This window comes from Dermacentor variabilis, chromosome 1 (assembly GCF_050947875.1).
Source record: "Dermacentor variabilis isolate Ectoservices chromosome 1, ASM5094787v1, whole genome shotgun sequence".
Lineage (NCBI taxonomy): Eukaryota > Metazoa > Arthropoda > Arachnida > Ixodida > Ixodidae > Dermacentor > Dermacentor variabilis.
This window is the reverse complement of record NC_134568.1, coordinates 12,200,880-12,223,587: the sequence shown is the minus strand read 5'-3', so window position 1 is coordinate 12,223,587 and position 22,708 is coordinate 12,200,880. Positions and strand designations below refer to the sequence as shown.

General features: G+C 41.6%; 1 protein-coding gene across 1 annotated transcript in view; it reads right to left on the bottom strand.

Moving 5' to 3' along the window:
- ValRS (Valyl-tRNA synthetase) overlaps nucleotides 1-22,049 on the bottom strand; it is a 108,686-nt gene extending 86,637 nt beyond the window's left edge. Inside the window, exons 1-5 of the mRNA XM_075684804.1 lie at nucleotides 21,611-22,049; nucleotides 19,104-19,176; nucleotides 17,704-17,804; nucleotides 7,695-7,822; nucleotides 366-530 (exon numbers count right to left, since the gene is read on the bottom strand). Coding sequence (XP_075540919.1) covers nucleotides 366-530; nucleotides 7,695-7,822; nucleotides 17,704-17,804; nucleotides 19,104-19,176; nucleotides 21,611-21,775 — 632 coding nt within the window. The 5' untranslated portion in view covers nucleotides 21,776-22,049. The remainder of the gene's footprint in view (nucleotides 1-365; nucleotides 531-7,694; nucleotides 7,823-17,703; nucleotides 17,805-19,103; nucleotides 19,177-21,610) is intronic.
- Nucleotides 22,050-22,708: the final 659 nt, after the last annotated feature.

Below are 22,708 nucleotides of genomic sequence, written 5' to 3'. Positions count from 1 at the left end.
GTTAAACGCACCTTTGCTATGATGAGGCTTGATTGTATTTATGGCAGTTTGTACTAATTGTACTGTTTCAGTTTTTTATGCCTTTTTTTAAGATATGAAAGCGATGATCTTATTTTGGCAGCTTCTACATGTACAGTTGCGTTTCATACGAGCTGCAACAAGGTGGGCATGGCCGAAGGAGCCCCAGACTGCACGGCAGCGCCGTGCCATCTTTGGGGCCATTAGGGCACAGCCACTGTGTTGCAGTTTATATTGAACGCAACTGCACCTACGAACAGCCCAATTTTCGACAGTTTTAGGTGAAAATAGGACACATCAAAAACAACCAATTAATAAATAAACAAACAACAACAAAACACACATACTCTTCCTTCCACTTCCAGACCTCCTGCACGAAAGCCTCACGGCCAATGTCGTGGCGTGTCTTCCCTGCCTCACGCCACAGCTTTTTCTCGACCACTACCTGAGTGGCAATGCCCGCATGGTCACAGCCGGGGTTCCACAGCGTGGTACGCCCTTTCATTCGGTTCCTGCAATTAACACAATTGTAATATCAAATGCCACACTTAGAACTCTCGGGAGAAAAAGTTCGGAGATCACTGCATAAAAAAAAATTCAGTCTTCTAGCATAGCCGTGCAACACGAGATTGACTCAATGCATTGAACTAGTTGAAAAGGCAGACAAGGGCTATGCAATGACTATATGCCTAGGCTGTGAAGTAAAGAAAATTTTTAACATCTGTGGTTGACATTTTCACTTGTGACTGTACCATCACGCCGGAACAAAACACTAACAGGAAGAAATATTGAACACCTCTTACGCCCGATTACTTCAAAGTGAGAGGTGTGATTGCAGTGACTAGCTGGATGCTAAGTGCACTCTGGCCTCCAAACTAAGCCACTATGAATGAATCGCCTTGGTGTTATACACAGCAGTGAAAGTGCAAAGAAAATTTGCCTTCAAGTTCACTTTCTCATGTTTGTGTTTCATTCAGGCATGACTGTAAATATGTCATCACATTGCTAATTTGTTTTAATTTGTGGGGGCAAGTTCAAGCTGCTCCTGCTATATCCCTGAATCATAGGAGCTCATGACAGGATGATCGTCATCATGTCAGAGCTGTCACACAGACCACCAGTAGCAGTATTCTTAGTGGAATAAATGGCAACTGCGGGTGGAAGCGCTTCAGATGTCAAGTGGTAAAAGCCCCTAGTGTGCCTGCCTTTCTCTGCATAATGGAAAGCAGGACAGAGAAGGAATTAAGTGCACACGGCGTAGCTTGCATACAAGGAAAAAGAAGGGCAGGGGATGCTGCCAGCACTGATATGGTGACCCTAGTCAGTCGACTCAAGTTGGCCACATAAATGAGCACTAAGGTGAAGAATGGAGAAGTGCCAGTATCACAGCTATGCCAAAAACAGTGAACATAAGGTATAAGCATTTGAATTCTTTATTATGTATAGGGTCGGTCACACATTCTTCTCTGCAGTAAGACACTGTCAACAATTTTCAACAAATTAAATTTATTGTGAATAAGCAGGACCAGTTGCTCTAACTTGTGCCCCATTTATAAATGGAACACCAAAATAATTCTCCAGAAAAACCACTAGCTTTCATTTTATCTGTCAGTTGGAACAACTATGTTCACATATGCTGTGTCATTTCCTATATTGCCCAAGGACTAGAGGTGTGCGCATGAGCATTGAAATTTTAGCCCAAATCAAATTTGAACGCTACACAACTCTTCTATGATATGCCTTTCATAGGGCAGCATGGTCAGAGCATACTAGCTGAGAAATATATCCTACAAATGTGCTGAACATGGCACTTAGTGTCACAGGGGCTGGACTATCCTCAAAAGCCCCAAGCCATGAGGTTGGTTACATGAGGGTTGACCTGCAGTTAGAGGATAACCACTTTGATTACATCTTTGAAATGTTAAGCAGATTGGTGTGGTGCGTGGCATTGATAGGCAGATATTTTTAGTCCCAAGCAGTTCACAGGAAAAATTTCAGGTGAGCAGTGGTCTGTGCCACAGGGTTGTACATGGCATGGCTTATATAAAGGGAAAAATGGTTTGGTGATGACACAACTGATTCTATTTTAAGGGCAAATCGTAGGACTTGTTAATAAGACATAATCTAGACACTTTTTGCAGAACTTCCAAGGTTAAGAAGAATTGTTTCAGTTTTTAGTCTAGATACACTGGTATTGTAATAGCAATCAGGAGTAATAAATTGAACTGCACAATTTGGTACTGATTCTAATACCTTGCATACGTTAGCCTAGTGGGGGTCCCATATTGCGCATGCATATTGCCATTCCATACAGGCAAAGGTGAGGTAGGCTAGTAGCTTCATGGAACAAGATGCCATGCAAGGAAAGCGACACAAATAACCAAGGACTTGGTTGGATTCATGGGCAATATTCACGATATGGCAGAACAAGTTAAGATTATTTGTAACGCCTAAGTACTTACATGAGCAGACAGATATTTAAGAGCCAAATACACTATACTTACATGAAATGTACAATCGCCTGCAGTGAAAAGAAAGTAGACGTATTTTGCTGAGATGCAGATTCCTTAACAATTGCTTGCACCAAACTTCAATACTGTTATGGTCTCGTTGAAGCAGGGCACAGTCTGAATTACTTGTGATAGGGCGGTAAACAATACAATTGTCTGCAAATAATTAAATATTAGGGGAAATGCTGGTAGGTAAGTCACTGATATAAATTATATGGAGCAATGGACCAAGGACAGTGCCCTAGGGTACACCTCAAGCATCTGGAGGAGTTGGAGAGTAGCGTTTGCTAGCATAACCAAATTGGACTAACAACACCTGCTTATTCAAATTATAACAAGAGGGTTTAGATTCAGATAGTAGAGCTTCATGAGAAGCCTTTTATGTGCAACTTCATAAAATGCTTTTTCAAAATCAAGGAAAAGAGTGTTAACAGGTATGTTTTGTACTAACAGGTAAGTGAAGTTTTATAAGAAACACTATTTCCTTGCTCCATCCTCAGAGCAAAGATCCTACTGAGGGTGAGCAGCTAAAGAAAAGTAGTAGTAGTAGTAGTAGTAGTAGTAGTAGTAGTAGTAGTAGTAGTAGTAGTAGTAGTAGTAGTGGTAGTAGTGGTAGTAGTGGTAGTAGTGGTGTAGTAGTAGTAGTAGTAGTAGTAGTAGTAGTAGTAGTAGTAGTAGTAGTAGTAGTAGTAGTAGTAGTAGTAGTAGTAGTAGTAGTAGTAGTAGTAGTAGTAGTAGTAGTAGTAGTAGTAGTAGTAGTAGTAGTAGTAGTAGTAGTAGTAGTAGTAGTAGTAGTAGTAGTAGTAGTAGTAGTAGTAGTAGTAGTAGTAGTAGTAGTAGTAGTAGTAGTAGTAGTAGTAGTAGTAGTAGTAGTAGTAGTAGTAGTAGTAGTAGTAGTAGTAGTAGTAGTAGTAGTAGTAGTAGTAGTAGTAGTAGTAGTAGTAGTAGTAGTAGTAGTAGTAGTAGTAGTAGTAGTAGTAGTAGTAGTAGTAGTAGTAGTAGTAGTAGTAGTAGTAGTAGTAGTAGTAGTAGTAGTAGTAGTAGTAGTAGTAGTAGTAGTAGTAGTAGTAGTAGTAGTAGTAGTAGTAGTAGTAGTAGTAGTAGTAGTAGTAGTAGTAGTAGTAGTAGTAGTAGTAGTAGTAGTAGTAGTAGTAGTAGTAGTAGTAGTAGTAGTAGTAGTAGTAGTAGTAGTAGTAGTAGTAGTAGTAGTAGTAGTAGTAGTAGTAGTAGTAGTAGTAGTGGTAGTAGTGGTAGTAGTGGTAGTAGTAGTAGTAGTAGTAGTAGTAGTAGTAGTAGTAGTAGTAAGTAGTAGTAGTAGTAGTAGTAGTAGTTGTTGTAGTAGTAGTAGTAGTAGTAGTAGTAGTAGTAGTAGTAGTAGTAGTAGTAATAATAATAATAATAATAAAGTAAGACACCTTACAGGCTTCCAAGAATAAATTTTAGAAAGGATTTGTTAAGTTCAATTTGCTTATTGTTCCTGCACAAACAATGCCACGTGCAAACCCTTTATTTTTTGTTTCTTGCAAGCTGCTGTATCGTAAATGACAACATGTTATGTGGTAGCATGTGCTTCGTAATATTTTAGTGTGACAGGGAAAACATGGGGAAGGCAGGAGATGGAAATTCAAGACGATGAGCAAAACGAGATCAAGGTGAAAGCAGGAGCCAACGTTTGACAAGTGGACTTGTCTTCTTCAAGGCGACATATGCTTTCCTCGCTACAGTATATGTAGGCGGGGTTCTTCTAAAGGGGAGAGGGCGTAAGGCGGTTGGGTGCCGAAACGAGCGAAGGTGTGTTAGCGGCGAGCGTGTCAAGCTTTAGAATCTATTCGTTATGTTAAATTTCAAGCTATAGGCAACAACAGTTTTTTTATTTATTTATTTATTCCAATACCCTAAAGGCCCGGGCAGGCATTACATAAGGGGGGAACAACAGTAAGCACAAAGCAACGCAGCACTACGATGTGTACACAAGTTGTTGACCGTTAACAGCATGTTGAAAAGAAAAACTGAAAATATAAAGACCCATAGCAACAATCATCAACACACATTCAACTGTTACAGAGAGTAGCGTTATATATGCACACATATATAAAATGGGGGGAGGGGAAGGATGAAGGTTACAGCTCAAGGTGACGTTTCAGGCTGGTTACAAATGCTTCGTAATCAATGACAGATGCAATGGTGCCAGGCAGAAGATTCCATTGACGGTTAGCTAGGACGTGAGGCGAATGAAAGAAGAGATTAGTGCGAGCAAAGATGGGTTCGACTTTGAGTTGGTGGTCAATGCATGGGAATATGTGATGCGCCGGCGTGAAACGGGACATAGCAAAGGAAGAGTGGCTGTGATATAATTTGTGGAAAAAGGACAGAATGGAAAGCGTTCTACGTCTTTCAAGAAGAGGTAACTTGAGAGCTTCCTTTATTTCAGTCACACTTGCCGTACGCGAGTAGTTCGTCGATATGAATCGAACAGCTTTATTTTGAAGAGACTCTAATTTTGTTATTAAGTATGCTTGGTACGGGTTCCTAATCAAAGAGGCGTAATCCAACTGCGAGCACTCTAATGTGGTGTATGCTAAAATCTTAGTGTCTGCATTAGCTAAATGCAGATTGCGTCTGAGAAATCCAAGTGTCTTAGAAGCCTTGTTAATAACTGTATCTATGTGAATGTTCCATGAAAGGTCGAATGCTAAATGGATGCTGAATATTTTATGACAGGTACCGATTCTACGGTCATGCTGTTTAGAGTGTAATGGCAAGGTTCGGGGGTCAGATTTTGTGGTAAATGTCACGACTTTTGTTTTTGAGGTATTAATTTCCAGTTAATCTTGTCTAAGTCCAATTGTCACTGAAGTGAATCAGAAGGCTGATTAATTTGCCTGTATATCACGCAATCATCTGCAAACAATCTGACCGTAGAACTCAGGTTATTGCTTATGTCATTAATATAAACTAAGAATAAGGTAGGCCCTTGTACAGACCCTTGTGGTACTCCAGATTTAACTTGGGGAGCGCTGATGAATGACCATTAACAAAGACTGATTGGTAGCGATTGGCCAAAAAATTTTTTAATCCAAAATATAACCATCGAATTAATGTTCAGGTTGTCAAGTTTTTCTATTAGACGTATGTTTGGAACTTTATCGAACGTTTGGCGAAATCTACAAATATGGCGTCTATTTTAGGGAGAGCATGAACAGCGCAATGAAGGTCAGTAATTAATTCGAACAGTTGTGTTTCACAAGATCGACCATGGAGGAAGCCGTGCTGATTCGCAAAAAAAAAGTTATGCTTCGCCAGATAGCTCATGATGGCCAATGAGATTATGTGTTCCAGTAATTTGCAGCCTATGTTGGTTAACGAAATTGGTCTGTAATTTGACGGGTTAGAAGCATCACCCGATTTGAAAACGGGTATGACACGCGCAATTTTCCAGTAGTTTGGTACACAGCCCGTATTTATTGATTGCTGAAAAATGGCGGCTAAGATGGGGCATATTACAGGCTTTGCTAGTTTGAGTAATTTAGGGCATGTTCCATCAGGGCCGGGTGCCAAGTTACTAGGGAGACGGTCTATGGCAGAGGTATCTGGCTTAGTTTGCTTTCTTAGCATTTCTTTTTCTTCTTTCCATTTTTTGTATTATTATTCCATTTCAGTTTTGTTTTTGTTTTCATGAGCATCGGTTTCTGCTGCTCCTTCTATTATCTCTTTCGGAGACATGATAGCCCACGACCACCAGCAAAACAGGTAATAGAGGGCTGCGTTGACACGCCGGCTGACACACGGGCATTGACATGTGATTGATAGACGGCCATGTCCCTGGCCTTGTGCACAGCCCTCCTTTATTCTCAATTCGACACCCTCGCCACTAACACACCTTCGCTCGTTTCCACACCCACCCGCCTTACGCCCTTTCCCCTCTAGAAGAGCCCCACCTATATTATATATATATTGTGGCAAGGAAAGCATGCGTCGCCTTGAAGAAGACAAGCCCACTTGTCAAAATGTTGGCTCCTGCTTTCACCTTGTTCTCATTTTGCTCATTCATCGTCCTTAGTGTGACAGGGCATACATTGCGACCAATGCACGCCTGAACATGTACTCTAGAAAAAACAGACGTTGGTGTCCAGCTGCCAAAATGTTTACAACAGCTGAAAGGGTTCTACTTAACAATTTGCCTCAACACATTAATGAAGCACGATGAGTGCACAACCACGTTGTCCAGATCAACATTCAATTCACTGTGCCATGATTCCCATGAACACGCATTCGCCCTCCAAAGTCAGGTGAGGTGCTCCACACAAAAGCTGCCTGCACTCGTAGGCTTAGGCTTTCATGCCTAATGTTTCTACAGAGCTGTTAAACACCACTCTTGCTTCATGTGCAAATGACAAATAGCGACTATGTTCTCTCAGACAATTGATTATTGCCATGCCATAATGTTCCGTTTTGTCCACAGTACATAGCCAAGCCAAGTGATGCATCCTGACAGCAACAAATTTGTACGGCAGGCAAACCATGCAGATTAAAAACCTTGACAACACCAGAAGTGGTGCACGTTTTAATATTGTATCTCCATACTAAATTTATTTATTTATAAATAATGACATTTCTATCATTTAAAGAAAAAAGCTGCAATTTTGATGTCTGCGAGTTTGAGGACAGAATTTAAGACATGGCCATATATTCAAGTACAAACCACACAGACAACTCTGATAGCCACAACAGTGCAATGTTGACCAAGAAATCATTTTCCTGTCTAAATCTGCACCACACCTCTCCCCACTGCCACTTTCAGTGGCTCAACAATGCACGATTCTGCAAGAGGTTATAACAAAGCAACACTAGGTTGCCAGGACATGAGGTCAAACAAGGAGAAACAGGAAGTAGAAAGTTAGCTCTCAGCTGCAGTCAGTTATGGTCACAAATGTTCTAAGGCACAGTGGAAAACAAGCAGGTAGTAGCCAAAATAAGTCCCCACTGTGACAATGTTGGCTCCAGGCTGAGGCTTCCCTAGTCTGCCCCTTCTTCAGATAAATTCTCCTTGCTCTGAAACTTTCCCTGTGCTTCATTCATGCGACATCATCTGATGACATGGAATCAACGGGGAGCCTCTCCTCCGCAGGTTGAAATGATAAAAAGGCAACAGCAGCAAGCACTCACCAGCGGGTTATGGCATCTTCAACAGCCGAGGTGAGAGCATGTCCCAGGTGTAGGGTGCCAGTGACGTTGGGAGGCGGGATCACCATCACAAAGCGCCCTTTTGGATTCTCAGCCAAGATGTCTCTTCCCTATGCACATGCAGCAGAGTAAACAAATTCAGTGAAGTGACAAGTCTTGAAACAGTGCATTGCACCAGAGTGAGAAACCTAAAGCAGTACCGAAACTCCCACTACTGTTGCACTAAAGTTATGCAAAATACAGTAAACTCTCAGCTGTATGAACGTCAGTTTAATGAATATATCAGAATAATGAACTTTTAGAAAAACCCAGGTGGTTTTCCTATGTATTCTATGCAAAAATTTTTCAGTTATACGACTTTCTGAACAGCAAATATTTCAGTTAAACTAACTTGATCAGTGGACCTACGCTCATTTTTTAAAATCAGTTTAACAACATTTTACACTCTGCAGCTCATCGCCCCCAAATAGCCCCTTTAGTGGCGTAACAGTAACACCGGCTACAATTAGAAACTGCTGGCATAAATCCTGCCTTTCCCGCCTGTGCAATGAAAGTGAGCAAGAGAAACAGCGTAACAAGGTGATCGACCCCAGGATGTGGACAGAGGTCTGTCACCAGCTGGATGTTGACAGCAACACTTTGTTTGAAGATTATGTGCAGTGTGACAGTGAGCTTGTTACCTGTGCTGAACAATCAGACCTGGAAATTGTTTCCAGTGTTCGTCTCAAAGAAGAGTGTGATGAGGAGGATGCAATGGCAGAGGCAGATTCAAATCCTGCAACTCTAGTTGAGGCTGTAGGATGCCTTGGAAAGCTGTGAGACTTCCGTGTCTCAGCAACAAACTGTGCCAGAGCAAGTGCACAAAAACAGACTCTCCGGACAGCTTTGTTATTTCTTGCGCTTTAGGAGCACCAGTGCAAACAAAAATTCGATTTTTTTTTCAAAATGAGATAGGCAGCAATGTGACTGTTACGCACATCGCATATATTGATTTACATAACTCCATAAATTGCATTTCACACTTCTCAGTCGATGTCTGCTGTGCCTTAGGCTGTCTAATATTCTAGTGAATATTCAGTTGAGTAAACTTTAAGTGAACTATTTCCTTGGGTCCCTTGAAGTTCACTGAAGTGAGAGTTTACTGTAATGCAAAGGACAGAAACACACATGTAAATGAAAAAGCATGTATAAGGTGAAGCACATCACCTACATCATACATTGTGCATCATCCCCCCTATCACACAAATTTTGTACAAGCCAGCGTTCCTACTACAGCAAATTCAAACAATTTTCTGCTAGACGTAAATTTCTCGGCCACACTTCTCTGAACAAATAAGCTCCTCACTTCTTTGCCCAATGTGTGGAATCAGGAGCTTCTATTTCGTGATGACAAAGTTGGAGCTTACTGCTACGTGATGACACTTCTATGTTACACTTGTCAACAAACATCAGTCCTGTTTCATTAAGAGAATGCTTTTTGTGGCAACAAAACGAGTGATTCACAAATGACACACAAAACACCTTTGGTGATTTCAGCTTGAATCTCTAACATGCCTGGTTTGATCAAGCCTAGGATTCTGTTTTAATGTAGATTAGTGAAACTAACAATCATTAGTCTCTTCCCAAGTCTGCAAGTGTATAGCAGAAAAGCCAAATCTCAAGGGATTGTCCATAGTGTGAAAACGTCCAATGATGCGCACGGTAGAGATGTACAGAGATGTAGAAATATCGTCACAGTAGAGATGTACGCGGCTATTTGGTTCCTGTTTGTTTTTTCTAGATTTTAAACACTACGCATGAGGAACACATTGGACACACAAGGAGATCAAACAATGAATTTATTCTGGTTCAGACATATCTATAGAAGGGTGAAGGGTAACAAAAAAGAAGGTAAAAAGAAGCACTCTCAAAACCAGGAAAGGGACAATTTCCTGATGCACATAAGAATCTGTACAATTCTCGTTCATCATGGCAAATTAATTGTGCCATGGTAATCATGGCACCAAGTGTCCATAAATTCTTCCAGTTTCACAGCTTGCAAAAAATACTGTGCTTGCACTCTTTGAGCTCTCAGCGCATGTATAGTTGTTTCTTTTCTGGAAGCAACCAATAAGAGTGCACCAGGTAACAAGCAACTTATGGCTTTATACTTGAATAGCGAACCCATGTGGTGTAAAGTTCCATATCTAAGAAAGAAAGCTTTTTAAGAAAGAGCCATTAAGATTTGTAGGTGACTGATAAAAAAGAAAAAAAAAAGCCGTTGACTGTTTTATATGCAAAACACAATACATTTTAAATGAACGATACCTTGATGTGGGCAAGTTGGTTCATCTAGCTGACGGCGTTCTAGCAGCGCAAAGTACGAACACGGGAAGGAACACATACATCAGCAGCTGTCTGTCATATGTATTCCTTTCCATCTACGTCCATTATGCTGTTACAGAGCTGTCAACATTTTGAATGTTGGAATGTTCATGAAACTGCCAAATGATCCCTATAAGGAGAAGCATCTCCAGTCCCCCTCCCATTATTATTTGGTGTCATTAAACGTGAGACACAAATAGTTTTTTCGGCATTTTCTAAAACTCCCATTTATTTTCATGCAGTTCTCCTACATTTTGGTGCACATGTAGAAAATAAGGCGTTGTTTTTGTACACACTTTCTAGCAATGTTCTTGTGTCTAAAGGGTCCAGTGCAGTTCAAATATTATTTGTAAAGAGTACACAATTGATTTGATGTACCCAACTATCACACAAATTTCCACTCTCATTTTGTCCAATGATGTACGCCCAAAAGCTGTGTAATCGCAGCGGTTGAGCATGAAGATAGCAAAGTTCTTAAAAAATCCAATTTAAATCTTCCCAATAGTGTTAAAGGGTATAAAAACGCATTTCATGATCTCCTCACATCTGCATTTCCACAACCTCCAGAGACCTGAGGTCCAATTGCCAGGTTTTGCTAAATGCTTATTTTATGGTAATTTGTATGCTGAAACATTGTCAATGAAGGTATTTTTTTGCTTTCTAAACAACATTGGCTTTATGCACATCACCGTCCAATATGTTGAACATTAGGCTTCTAGGAGGCCTTTTTGACCTAACAAAGGCATTCTATGCTAAAATATGCATTTATGTGATATATTTGCTGTGTGTTAGTGATAAAAATGATCTACAAGGGTGAATCAGAATGCCTTTGCCCCTATTCTTTATTAGCCAAAATAAGGTACATATAGGTAATTACAAATATGCGTACTATTCTACATACCTTAAGCTATTTTTCCACATAGTCCCCACACCAGTTCAGACATTTGTCCCATCGCAGCACTAAATTTGAGAAATGCTGTCGTCAGTCAGCAAGGCACACAGTCTCCCAGGATGCTCATTGTCATGCAAGTCTTCACAGCCATTTGCGAACTCACACCCCCACCACCTCACTTCTCAAAGCGTTACACCTTTCCCCTTACGTGGGCTGCATTTCTCTGTGCATTTCAACAGGCATTCATCCCTTACTCCATAGAAAACGAATCACACTTCGTTGCTCGTACACTGTGGATGTGTGAAGCACAACTGCCATCTTCAACTGACAGCAGCACCGTGCCACAGAGCTACCGGCAAATAAGGCCGGGCCAGTCCAAGAAAGGTCCCCTGCTGGGAATAGATATGTTGACTTCGCCTTTACAGCCATAATTAGGCTAAAAAAAATATAGGGGCAAAGACTTTCTGATTCACCCTCAGGAAAGGTTTTCTATGCACGGAATAAATGCCTGTGTAGATACATGCTGATGTGCTTTATTTTTGACAGGTGTCGCAGAACACGTTTGAGATGAATGCCAATAATTCAAGAGCTTCTGGTGAGGTAAGAAACAATGAGGCTTCGACCATAATTGCTACACTATAATATAAGTCCTGGTAGCATTTTCAGACTAACAGTTTTCTGCAGGCTGAAAGCTGCTTGCATACTAGTAGCACCCAAGAATCTGTTCTCCAATATAGTATAAAAATTTTCCATTTGCAAGTCTCAGAAGGATAAGATACTCTGCGACTTCCGACATGGCACGCTGCAGTGACTCAGTGGATGTGATAATCTGCTGGTGAGCACGAGGTGACGCATGTGATTACCAGCCGTGGCAGCTCCATTCCAATGTCAGTAGAATGCAAATGTGCTTGTGTACTTGTGTTAAAGAATCCCAAAATAGCGTGAATTAATCCACACTGTTTCACTGTGGCATCTTCCATAGCCCTTGGTTACTTTAGGACACAACCACATCACTAAATAAATACATAAATAAATAAATAAATAAATAAATAAATAAATAAATAAATCCTTATGGTCTGCCTCTTCTCACAGTTATGGGACACAACGGCTTCATGCTACTGCCATGTGCATATTGTTTTGTGTTTGCATGTTTCCTGTGCTCTTTTCTGTAATGCCTTGTATCCACTATCACTGTTTAGTTATTCCACAAGGTCTTAGAGTAACACAAAGTCTTTAACAGTGAAAGCTGCATGCAATCTGTCTTTTTCGTTTTCCTGTGCTGCCCTCTGCTGCACACCACTGAAAACATTTTGGAAGGGTGACGGGGCTTTCACTGGTTGATTTGTGTACCTGCACGCATGTTGAGTGTGCGTCGGTTGTGCATTTCATGGATAACGATTAACTATTAATGGCTTCTCTGGGGCAGCATGTCGTACCTGGAAGCCCCGTAGCACTCACCGACTACTGGTTGAGAAGGTCTGGGTGCGGTGTTGTGCTAACAGTGCAGCCGAAAAAGTCACGCAGAGTTCCAACGCAGCTGCCTTAGAGTTTGTCATCACTGAATTCTGCTCTTGTACCTCACTTTTTGTATACCTTTTACACATTTTTTTCGACATTTCGCATATTCAAGACGTCTTAACGTGAAGCCTTCAGTGTCGGCCTTACCAAAGCAGTGCATTAATTTACATCGACATCTACAGCCATAGATAGTTGCTAGCTTCAAATATTGTGTAAATGGCACACCGCTGATATGAAACAATGTCAAAGCGTAGCAAAACATACATATCTGCACATATAACACACGTTGTTCCACCCCGAGACGAGTCAATATGAGCAACCGAGCCACTTAAACAATGGAAACTGTGATCCAGACACATACATTATGGGCTGTTATTACCGATTTTCGCTTTTCTTTAACTTCACCATACTGCCATAAAGTATTATTAGAGAAAACTGAGCTCAGCATAAGCGCTCATTTATAGGCTGTGTAGTTCTCTAGTGAAAATGCTGAAACCATCACTGACACCGTTGGTAGCTGAGCGAGGCGGTTGTTTATGCTACTGTACCGAATGTACCATCTCTTGTTTTCCATTTGATGCAGTGTTAAAACAATGCATCTCTGACATTAAGAAATGTGTCAGCAGAACAACGTGTACAGACCCACCCATCTAGGTAGCTAATGCGACCTTCAGGAATGGCGACGTACAAATGTTGGCACAGCACTCTGTTGCCACTTGCTGCTTATTGCGTACACACCGTGTGAAGGGTAATTGATATCAAATTGCTAAGGCCAGAATAGAACTTAAAAAAAAGTCTCCTCAGTCCTAACTACTTATCTTTAAGTTTCGGTCCACTAGTAGTGGGTGTACGAACTCAACGGCGCCAAGCCAAAAGTTCATCTAAACAGGATCAACATTGGCTCAAACTTCATGTGCATGACTTGCGAGGGCTGAAGCTAATGCATTTCAACTTTGAAGGCAAGTTTCGACTCATTTTGAGCGCGATTAATTAAAAGTACAAGTGAAGGCACTGTGACTATGGTGTTGTTGGTTCAGCGGCTGATCGTGTGGCGTTTGGTTGAATGATGGCCGGCCCGCTAATTTTCACAATGCCGTCGACAACAAAGCCCATCGCACTACAATAACTCACGCTCGTCGGCTGCGTTGTTGTTGGCCTGGTATGATAAAATGGTCTCCGCAACACTGTGCTGAATAGTTGGTCAATTGTTCGCATCAGCGTCTTCTCGGTCTTGTATCGACTCAGTACTGCTTCACCTTAAACGAGTATGTGAAGTCAGACACGCGCTGCCACCGCTAGCAAGAGGGTCCACGCTGCAAGAAAACTTTGTCAGCAATGTGATGTTTCTGAAGTATCACCCAAGTGTAACAGAGGGGTCTTTCGATAAATTTGCTAGCCATCAATGAAAGGCAGCAACTATGTGGTTCACGGTGCAGTCTGGACGAAGCCCTGGCCACTTTCTGTTTTAAATTAGAGTTGCAGTCTCACTATGCACGTTTTCAGCACCGCACCGACATAGCGCCAACAACGCAGTACACAGCATGAGTGTTTGCAATAGTAAGCATCCGTGCATTTTTTTTTCCAGGGGACTTTCCCCAGAAATCGGGCTACACGCGCATCCCTTCCAAAACATTTTGTGATTAATCTGCTAGGGCAGGGCGCATGCGCCAGCGCACCATGAAAAAGGCAGATTATTATGCAAGGCGCTCACTCACCTTGCCCCATAGCCCTAGCTGGATGGCCAGTCAACCAGTTATAACAAACATGTACAAGTTTCGCAACTTTTTCATCAGGAAAGCAAGCCCAAAAAGCAAACACTACATTATTGAAAAAAAGTATGAAGGGATACTAACAGCACTGCCTGCCACTTCAACTCAAGGCAGACTCAGGTTTCGACAGATACCTGCCCTTTTGATTTATTTTTTAACAGACCAATCTCAGTTTCTCATGCGGCTACCACCATTTCGTATTTTGTTTGTTGTTTTTCTTATTTCATCACTGTTCTCCCCTTATTCCACATTTGGGTTAGTTAACCAGAAACTTCTGCAAAATGCACATCTGCCCTTCCTATGCTGTTGGCCATGCCATGCCGGCACACTAAAAATGACACCTTCAAAAAGTCTCGGTGACAGCCACAGTAACAGAGCTACTTTGAAATGGAAGCTCCTTCTATGTATGCAGACAGTGCTGCTCTGAATAGTATGCACATCTCATTATTGGGCAAGTGATGAGATTTGCAAGTGAGACCCACAGATTTAATCAAAAGGGAATGCCTGTCTTTTCATTTGCCAAGTTATAATTAATTGTTGCTGAGCTAGTTGGTTCAGAGTCTACTGGTAGAGACTAATGAGTGTAAAATAAAGACGATGTCTATGGCAGAAACAAGCAAACAAGAGCATTTGTCCTGTTTACTTCTTTCTATGGCAGTCGACTTCATGCTCACTAATACTTTGTTTTTTCACCTGCTTCTATGTTGAACTTCATAAGCTCACTAACTTTTCTTTTGCCACATCCATTATTTGTCATTCTTTAATTAAGCATTCAACTCAGAACAGTGCAAGGAACATCTGAACTGCAATGGTTGGCAGTTAAAAGAATGTCCCAGATTCACTTTATTATTCTCAGTCAATATAAAAGATAAAAAAATATATACACAGCTGCCAAGCCATAATTCAAACTTCTAGGAATTAGACATTTTGTGTATCAGATGTTCAAAATACACATACTAAAGCAAGATATGGTCCAGAACAGAACTAGCCAGTTCTCACATGAATGTGGATATAATCTTGTAGCAATGCCTCTTCCAATGCTACTTGTTTTTACGCTTTAGCAGTGGTCAAAGTGACTTATCTGGCCACATAATCAATGGGATCAGCAAGCCATGAATGGTGGATAAGAGTGACATAGAATTGTGTAGAAGGCATCACTACAATATCGCAGCCCATAATTATGCCACCTCCCATGCAACACGATATTGGGTGCAGATATCAAACCAATGATACTCTGTGAAAAACAAGAGAAGGCAGAGGGAATCACTACAAGGTGCAAGTCTGGGACCATAGTCACAAATGGGTTTGGGACACCGTCTTGTAATGGCACCTGTCAATGCACACAGTGGCTTAAATAACATACATAGGCATGCTTTGTCTGCCCTTTCCTCAGCCATTCTTGGCTGCATTGCTTTTCTGCTTGCAGCCAGAAATAGCTCACATAGCTCCACTCTTTACCATACTTTTGAAAGTAATCGTGAATTTCACTGGATGATTTGGTACAGTTCTTCCTAGTTCCATTGGCGAGAAGGCATTCCTGTACAATTCATTTGGTGTAAAATCCAATGTTTTACTTACAATTCAAACTAAACCTCTTCTAATATACCACCTGAAACCTGCAATTCTGCACCAAACCAATCCAAGAAATGGCACTGTTATCAACAAAAGAGAAAAAAAATTGCTCCTAATTGACCGGATAAATTTACTACAAGGCAGAATGTGTCTTAGAAGAGGAAGAGAGAGCAGGCAATGATATTGCACAGCAAGACTGATTTCATGGACCAGTGCAATGAGCTAGCCATGGGCCCATTGCGAAGCATCCAAATTGGTTTCCATGAACAGCAGAAATTCTTTCTATGATTGCTGTGGAGTAGAACCTCAGGTTCAAATTTAGTGCAGCACAGGCTGCATCTAGCATGAGGCAGACGCATGTGAGGTCATTTCAGGCCTCTGCCACACATTGGCTTTTCACTGGCAACGCTGCACTTACACCTCTGAAAAGTGCTAGCAAGATCACGCACCTCAACTGGAAAATGTACAGGTGTCTTGAGGGAATGACTATGCCACTACAAAATGTCATGCTGCACTAGTACTTCCTCTGCCAAGCCCAGCCTGTGCCACTAGTTGTAGCATTTTTGCTGTGCAGGTAAACTATCTTGTTAGCGGTACTGGTAAAGGGCCCATAGGTTCCAGCAGGTTAATAATTTTTTCTATTTTATACCCTGTAAAGAAGACCCTGTTACTTCATTCTCCCAAATTTTTGTTTGCCTAACATGAGGCAATGAGCAGAGTATCGCCTAATCTGGGTGACAACATTTCAAAGCTCAAGCTGTTATACAGGCTACTATAATACTGAATGCCAGTGTAGAAAACAAAAACCACTGACTGATGCAACCAAACCTACTGCAACCCAGAAGCAATGTATTTATAAACTGCTATTCATGTTAGCTATCACTCTGTATAGGCTCAATGCGTCTTAGTATTCAGCCCTGCTGTTCTCTCAATCAGAATGGCAAGTGTGTGTAGAATAAAAGCATATATACTGCCAGACACAGCCTTCAAAATTTACTGCACTTTGCATAACATTGTGTAAAGAGAAAAATGTTGTCAAACCTGGAAGAAAGAAAAAGAAAACCTTTCTCCTTATCCAAGGAGAAGCTGCACTTCTCCTTGAAAGTGCAGCTTGCAACTGAGAGGTGCTGTGTCGTAGCCATACACACAAGTACACACTGATGCTAATTCTAGAGTGCACGTATTAGCTGTAAGGAAACTTCTCTCTCGCAACTCTCATACTACATACAGTGAACTGCATTTTTCCCTTAAAATTTTGTAAAGAAAGGCTTTTCCCCTTACCCCTACTTGGTTCTTGCTCAAATTTTCCAGCAGGACCGCCTTTCATGGTCTGGATCGTTCAGTATAATACTCTGCACTGTTACTTTGCTGGTTTGTAAAGAAAATAATGCGAATTTGCCTTCATCTGCACCCCTAGCAGTGTGTGATGTCCAAAACGCTATGGCTATGGTCCCATTACCTGGGCACTTCTTGCATTCACAATATGACAAAGCATGGCCTTCAAGATTAGTTTCCATTAATCGCTGGGAGTGCATGTGGAAATCAAGAGGGGCTCAAAGGCAAATTCACATTTTTTTTTCCCATGACAAACCACCGGGCAAGTAAAAGTGTCAAGTGTTACATGGAACCATAAAATCTGATCTTTGCTGCGAAATCTGAGCAAAAAAAAAAAGAAAACATGCAGTAAACTACAAATTAAAGAAAAAGACATTTTTAAAGGAGAAACATGGGTAGCTGTACATTTTCGCAGACGATCGTACTCAGCACAATGACGCCAAGTTGTGAGCGCACAGTAGCAAGTGCTTCTACAAAGCATTAGATCACCATAACAGTAGCGACATCAATCGCTGTTTAGCCAAACCGAGTGAAAACCTACCCCATATTCGGGCTTGAAAAACTGGCTCTTTTCCCACCAAGGATACCAGGCAGCCTCCACATATCGTGGGCTGTATGCATCTGGCATTGGACCTGATGTGTCTGCACAGGATAGTTATCATCAGCATCAGAACATAGACTTGACTACTCCTTGACAACACCTCAAGAAGGTGGCTGCGTATCCTTCAGGCTAGTATTTGGTTTGGTGTGTTCACAATAATATGGCTACTTGAGCAACAACAGTGCATTAGATTGTAATGGACAAATGAGGTATGAGGAGGTGAAATCGCCAGCCACATTTGTATAACAAGTGGCTCGACATTTCGAGAGTGATTTGACCTCTTCTTCAGGGATGACCATACAAATTTGACTGGAGAAGTGTTCACTTCTTTAGGTTTTACCATGTCAGACAGATTTAATCTATTTCTTGATTCAAGGGATATAACATTGTAAAACTGAGGGATCCAGATTAATTATGCCACCAGGGGTTCTAACGTGCACCAAAATCATGATACGTGAACATTTTTGTAGATTGATTCATGTCAAAGATGTTTACTTTTAATGGTTAGCTGCACTGTCACACATGTGTTGTTTTATTTTCTGCCAGTAACCATTTCCGACCAGATCATCACTGTTACAAAGTGATCATTTGCTGCAAGACGCACCTACTATATCCTGAATTTCTTCCCCATTATTGGCAATTCTAGAACGAAATAGTCTTGCCTAATAATACTGCATGCGTGACACAAATAGTGTTGTGCATACTTAAATGCACACATGCACCACTGTTTACTTTGGAATGTAAAGTAATACATACACAAATAGTGAATAGACTTGACCCACGAGTTTAGATTCGATAACTGACAACTATGCTTACCGCGACTGTTCCAATTTGAGTTCTTGCCTTGCTGGGCACAAGTTCACCAAATGAACTGTTTAAAGTTTATTCACATTCTGTGCCTGCCTGTGCCCTGTAACATGCATATGACAAAACGCAGCTTTTTTCTTACCATTAACTTTCAGATATAACTGCAATACCAATGTAGCAATGATGCTTTACTCTGCAGTTCCCACAGCTAAAGATTTGAAACAGCAGACAACAGCACCAACCTTTTAGAAAAGCTTGTTACAATCATCAGTCAGAGGCTAGAATTGTTTAACCTGTTCAAAGTGGAAAGTGATAGATACGCTATATATCCTTCGAATTCAGGTGTTATGAAGTACCTGTTCAAGTGCATGTTTTTGAGTGCTTGTAGCTACAAGATTGGAATTAATAAAAAGGGACAGGATGTAGGTTCTTTCCTGATTATATAGAAGGGCTGGTGAACTAATGAAACAAAATATATAATTACGTGGCTACTTCGTGCACCAATGCAAAAAAAATATGGCGAATCTGCTTGCCTTTCTTTTCTCCCAGTGCAGTTGGCTTGTCATAGGTGATAACTTCTTTTTCCTTTTTCTCCTTGGGCTTTTTCTGGGGGACAACGAAGTCAAAACATGCAAATTATCAACAAGTCCATAGCAAACGCCATATTTTACCTGGAAGTATGAGTGCCTTTGTTAATGGCAAGATTTCTTTTTCCAAACCATTTTGTGACTGCAGGAATCTCATTCCAGAAGACACCGGACAGTGTTTATAAGGCAGCCAACTTCATTTCTTAATGTCGACTGGCCCTGTTTTCGTAAGCCACAGGTGGTTTTTGTGCAAGCGCTACTCAAGCCTTTGAGTCATCATCATCATCATCAGCAGCAGCAGCAGCAGCCTATTTTATCTTCACTGCAGGACGAAGGCCTCTCCCTGTGATCTCCAATTACCCATGTCCTGTGCCAACCAATTCCAACTAGCACTCGCAAATTTCCTAATTTTGTCGCACCGCCTAGTCTTCTGCCATCCTCTACTGCGCTTCCCTTCTCTTGGTACCCATTTTGTCACCCTAATGGTCCAACAGTTATCTATTCTACGCATTACATGACCTGCCCAGTGCCATTTTTTTCTCTTCATGTCAATTAGAATGTTGTCTATACTCGTTTGTTTTCTGATCTAAACCACTCTCTTTCTGTCTCTTAAAGTTATGCCTAGCACTCTTCGTTCTATTGCCTTTTGTGCAGTCCTTAACTTGTTCTCAACTTGTTCTCGTTGTCAGTGTAAAGCTTTAAAGTAACACCAGCACATGATACCCCCATCTTCCTCAAAATTATTTTGAGAATACCTACCCCCATAATGCTAAGCTTCTTTCTTCATGAATTCTCAATGATTTATCTGGATGATCACTTGATGCATCTTCAGACCACTGCTAAAATAGCGACAGTTGCATCACAGATATAATGAAAAGGCAGGTGTAGAAATTTTTTTTCTCTTTCTCTAGAGTGGTCTTGTTCGACTAGACTTTTTGATGTTACTCCTATCTATCTAGCAGAATTCTCGGTTGTAGTATTAGCAGTGTGCAAATTGAACCCTTCTATTTCATCACTAGCTATTATCACCAACACTCTGTTCATCTCTTACAGTGTGTAGAGACTTCAAAGTTTTGCAAGCATTGCATCTATTGGCTCCTTCTCATTTGAGTTTTTGCTGCTTAATTTTGGTACCTGGCATAAAGGTTTGCCTTTGAATGAGTGCACCTCCTTCCATCTCAAAGGCAAAGGCTTCCCTGGATGGCCCTGCAGTTTGTTTTTGGCCCGACCGCCTATATCACTGCTGCTAGGTTTTGGAGTAACGGTGCTGGACGAGTATTATAAATTTAGCCTGACCTCGCATTCTGACTACCACCACCTACTATTCCCCTGGAGTCACAAATTCTGCCCAACAAACAAATTAAAGGGTGCATAACTGAGGCTACACTGCCGTAACTTAGCACTAAATTTCTATCTGCACAGGTATGGTTTGGCAGAATCTCCTTTGTGTATATATTGTGGGGAATCGGAAGCAAATGACCACTTTCTGCTTGCTTATCGGTGATACTTCTTCGTAAGATTTCTCGAGGTCCTTATAAGCAAGCATGGCCTCTGCATGAATGTCCTTGTCCTGCTTCCCTTCGAAGCTTCTATGTTGGGGTACAGCCAATGGAATGTTTGCAATGTGCTAAATTACTTTATTCTTGCCTCCCATCGTCTACCTTTAGAAGTTAATTTATAATTTTTTTTTTAATTTTCGATTTATTCCACACAGTAATAGGGCCGTTCCGCTACGAATACTGTGCAATGATAAGTCTTTCCCCAGCAAAACAGACTTCATTGTCTCAACTACTCATTTTGAACAAACCGCCTAATTCTTGGCTGATCCCCGACGGTGGGTAGGTGCCACTTTTGGAAAACGCTCGCACGGAGTTGCGTTATCTTAGTAAAGGCGCCTACGGCCGCGTGTCCGTACGAATTTCAGTCCCGATTCGTGCTTGAGAGCGCGACGTTCCCGAACAATAACGCGGGCGATAGTGCTTTTGGTGTGTCATTAAAGCCGTGCCCAGTAGGTTTAACGATCTCAATGACCCATTCTGAACGGCCGGCTAAACGACTAGCTCGAACAGACAGACGTTTATTTCCGCGGTGAACGCTGCGTTTGGAGCAAATAAAAAAGATGTATAAAGCGTCAGAATGGATGTCTCAAAAGTTCGGGCGCCCAATGTTCACTGACACTCAAGGCAGACGGACGTACTGTGAGCTGTGTTCTCGGTAGCTCAGAATAAGCGCCGTTTTTAACTATTTTGCTATAGATACCGGCATATCGCGACCAGAAAGAGAAAAGAGAGCAGCGTTTATTAAGGACGCCGCACGTTAGACGCGGCACTTGCACTGTGAAGGAATGAATGAAACCGGCTCATGGTTTCGAACGGCCGCGTTGACTCAAGGTCCTGTCCGTGACGATCGCTCCGGAATATCAATATGGGAAGGGAAAATACTGTCCCACTTACGTCGGCTTTGGGCTGAGCAGTTTGCAGCTTCTCCTGCTTCTGCTTGAATTTTTCCAGCTTCTCTTTTTTCTTGGCCTCCTTCTTGAGTTGGACAGCGCTTTTCTGACCGGGTTCGCCGGACTGACCGGCGTTGTCGCTTTCGGTCATTTCGACGTCTTGCGGCATGGTTTCACGATATGTTCTTTTCGGCACGCTAGACAAGAGCCTTCACGCGCACGTAGGCTCAAACAAAGCTGACAAAAAAAGCTGGCGCTACGCAGCGAAGCTGCCAAACGGACGCGATCGCACGACGAATAGTGTAAAATGCGTTCCTGGCGAAATGCACGCGGGCTACTGTCACGTCGCCTGACGCAACACCTCACTCGCTGAAGAACGCGCCGTCACAAACCAACGCTGCACAAAGCTCACAAACTGGCGAAAGTGCGAAAGTGGGAGGAGAGCGAAGGAAGCTGATTCAGTAGGGCCGTACTGGCCGTACGTTCGCCGCTTCACTTCATACGTGCTTCATACTTGGCCTATGCTTGGCCCCTTCACACTTTTGTAAGCAAATATTATCACAGAACTACACCCTATTAATAAAGTAAATTATTTTAGTAAAATTGGTGCAGTTTTTTTTTACTATCTCACTTTTTTTGTCTATTCTTTTCATCCCATGACTGACCAACGTGGATAAAACGTGGACCGGTGAAAGGGGGTACAGGGAAAACGTAAGGGAAAAGAAAGAGCTCTTGTAGTAAGCCCAGGGCCTAGGGTATAAATTTATGACGCTTTACGCACATCTATGTGTGAAGATGTCCCCTCAAAGAGAAATTTCGGTGCTTTTACTGGGAAGTTCTACGAATGTACTAACTTGAGTAGTTTTGCCATGTTAGAAAAAGAGCTCAAAAAAATTTAGGATTTTTTTTTTAAGACCTCCTTGGTTGTAACGGTGTCACAAGATTATTTAAATTATCTGCAACAAATGCTCTTCTTTCATTTTATTTTTTTACTAATACATGTAGTCAAGCATTTCAATTCTTGATTTTTACAGCTGCAGCGTGGAAGCGCTAAGCTACCGTGGCAAGAGCTGGCGTGCGTTTTCTGCATCTTGCAGTTCGA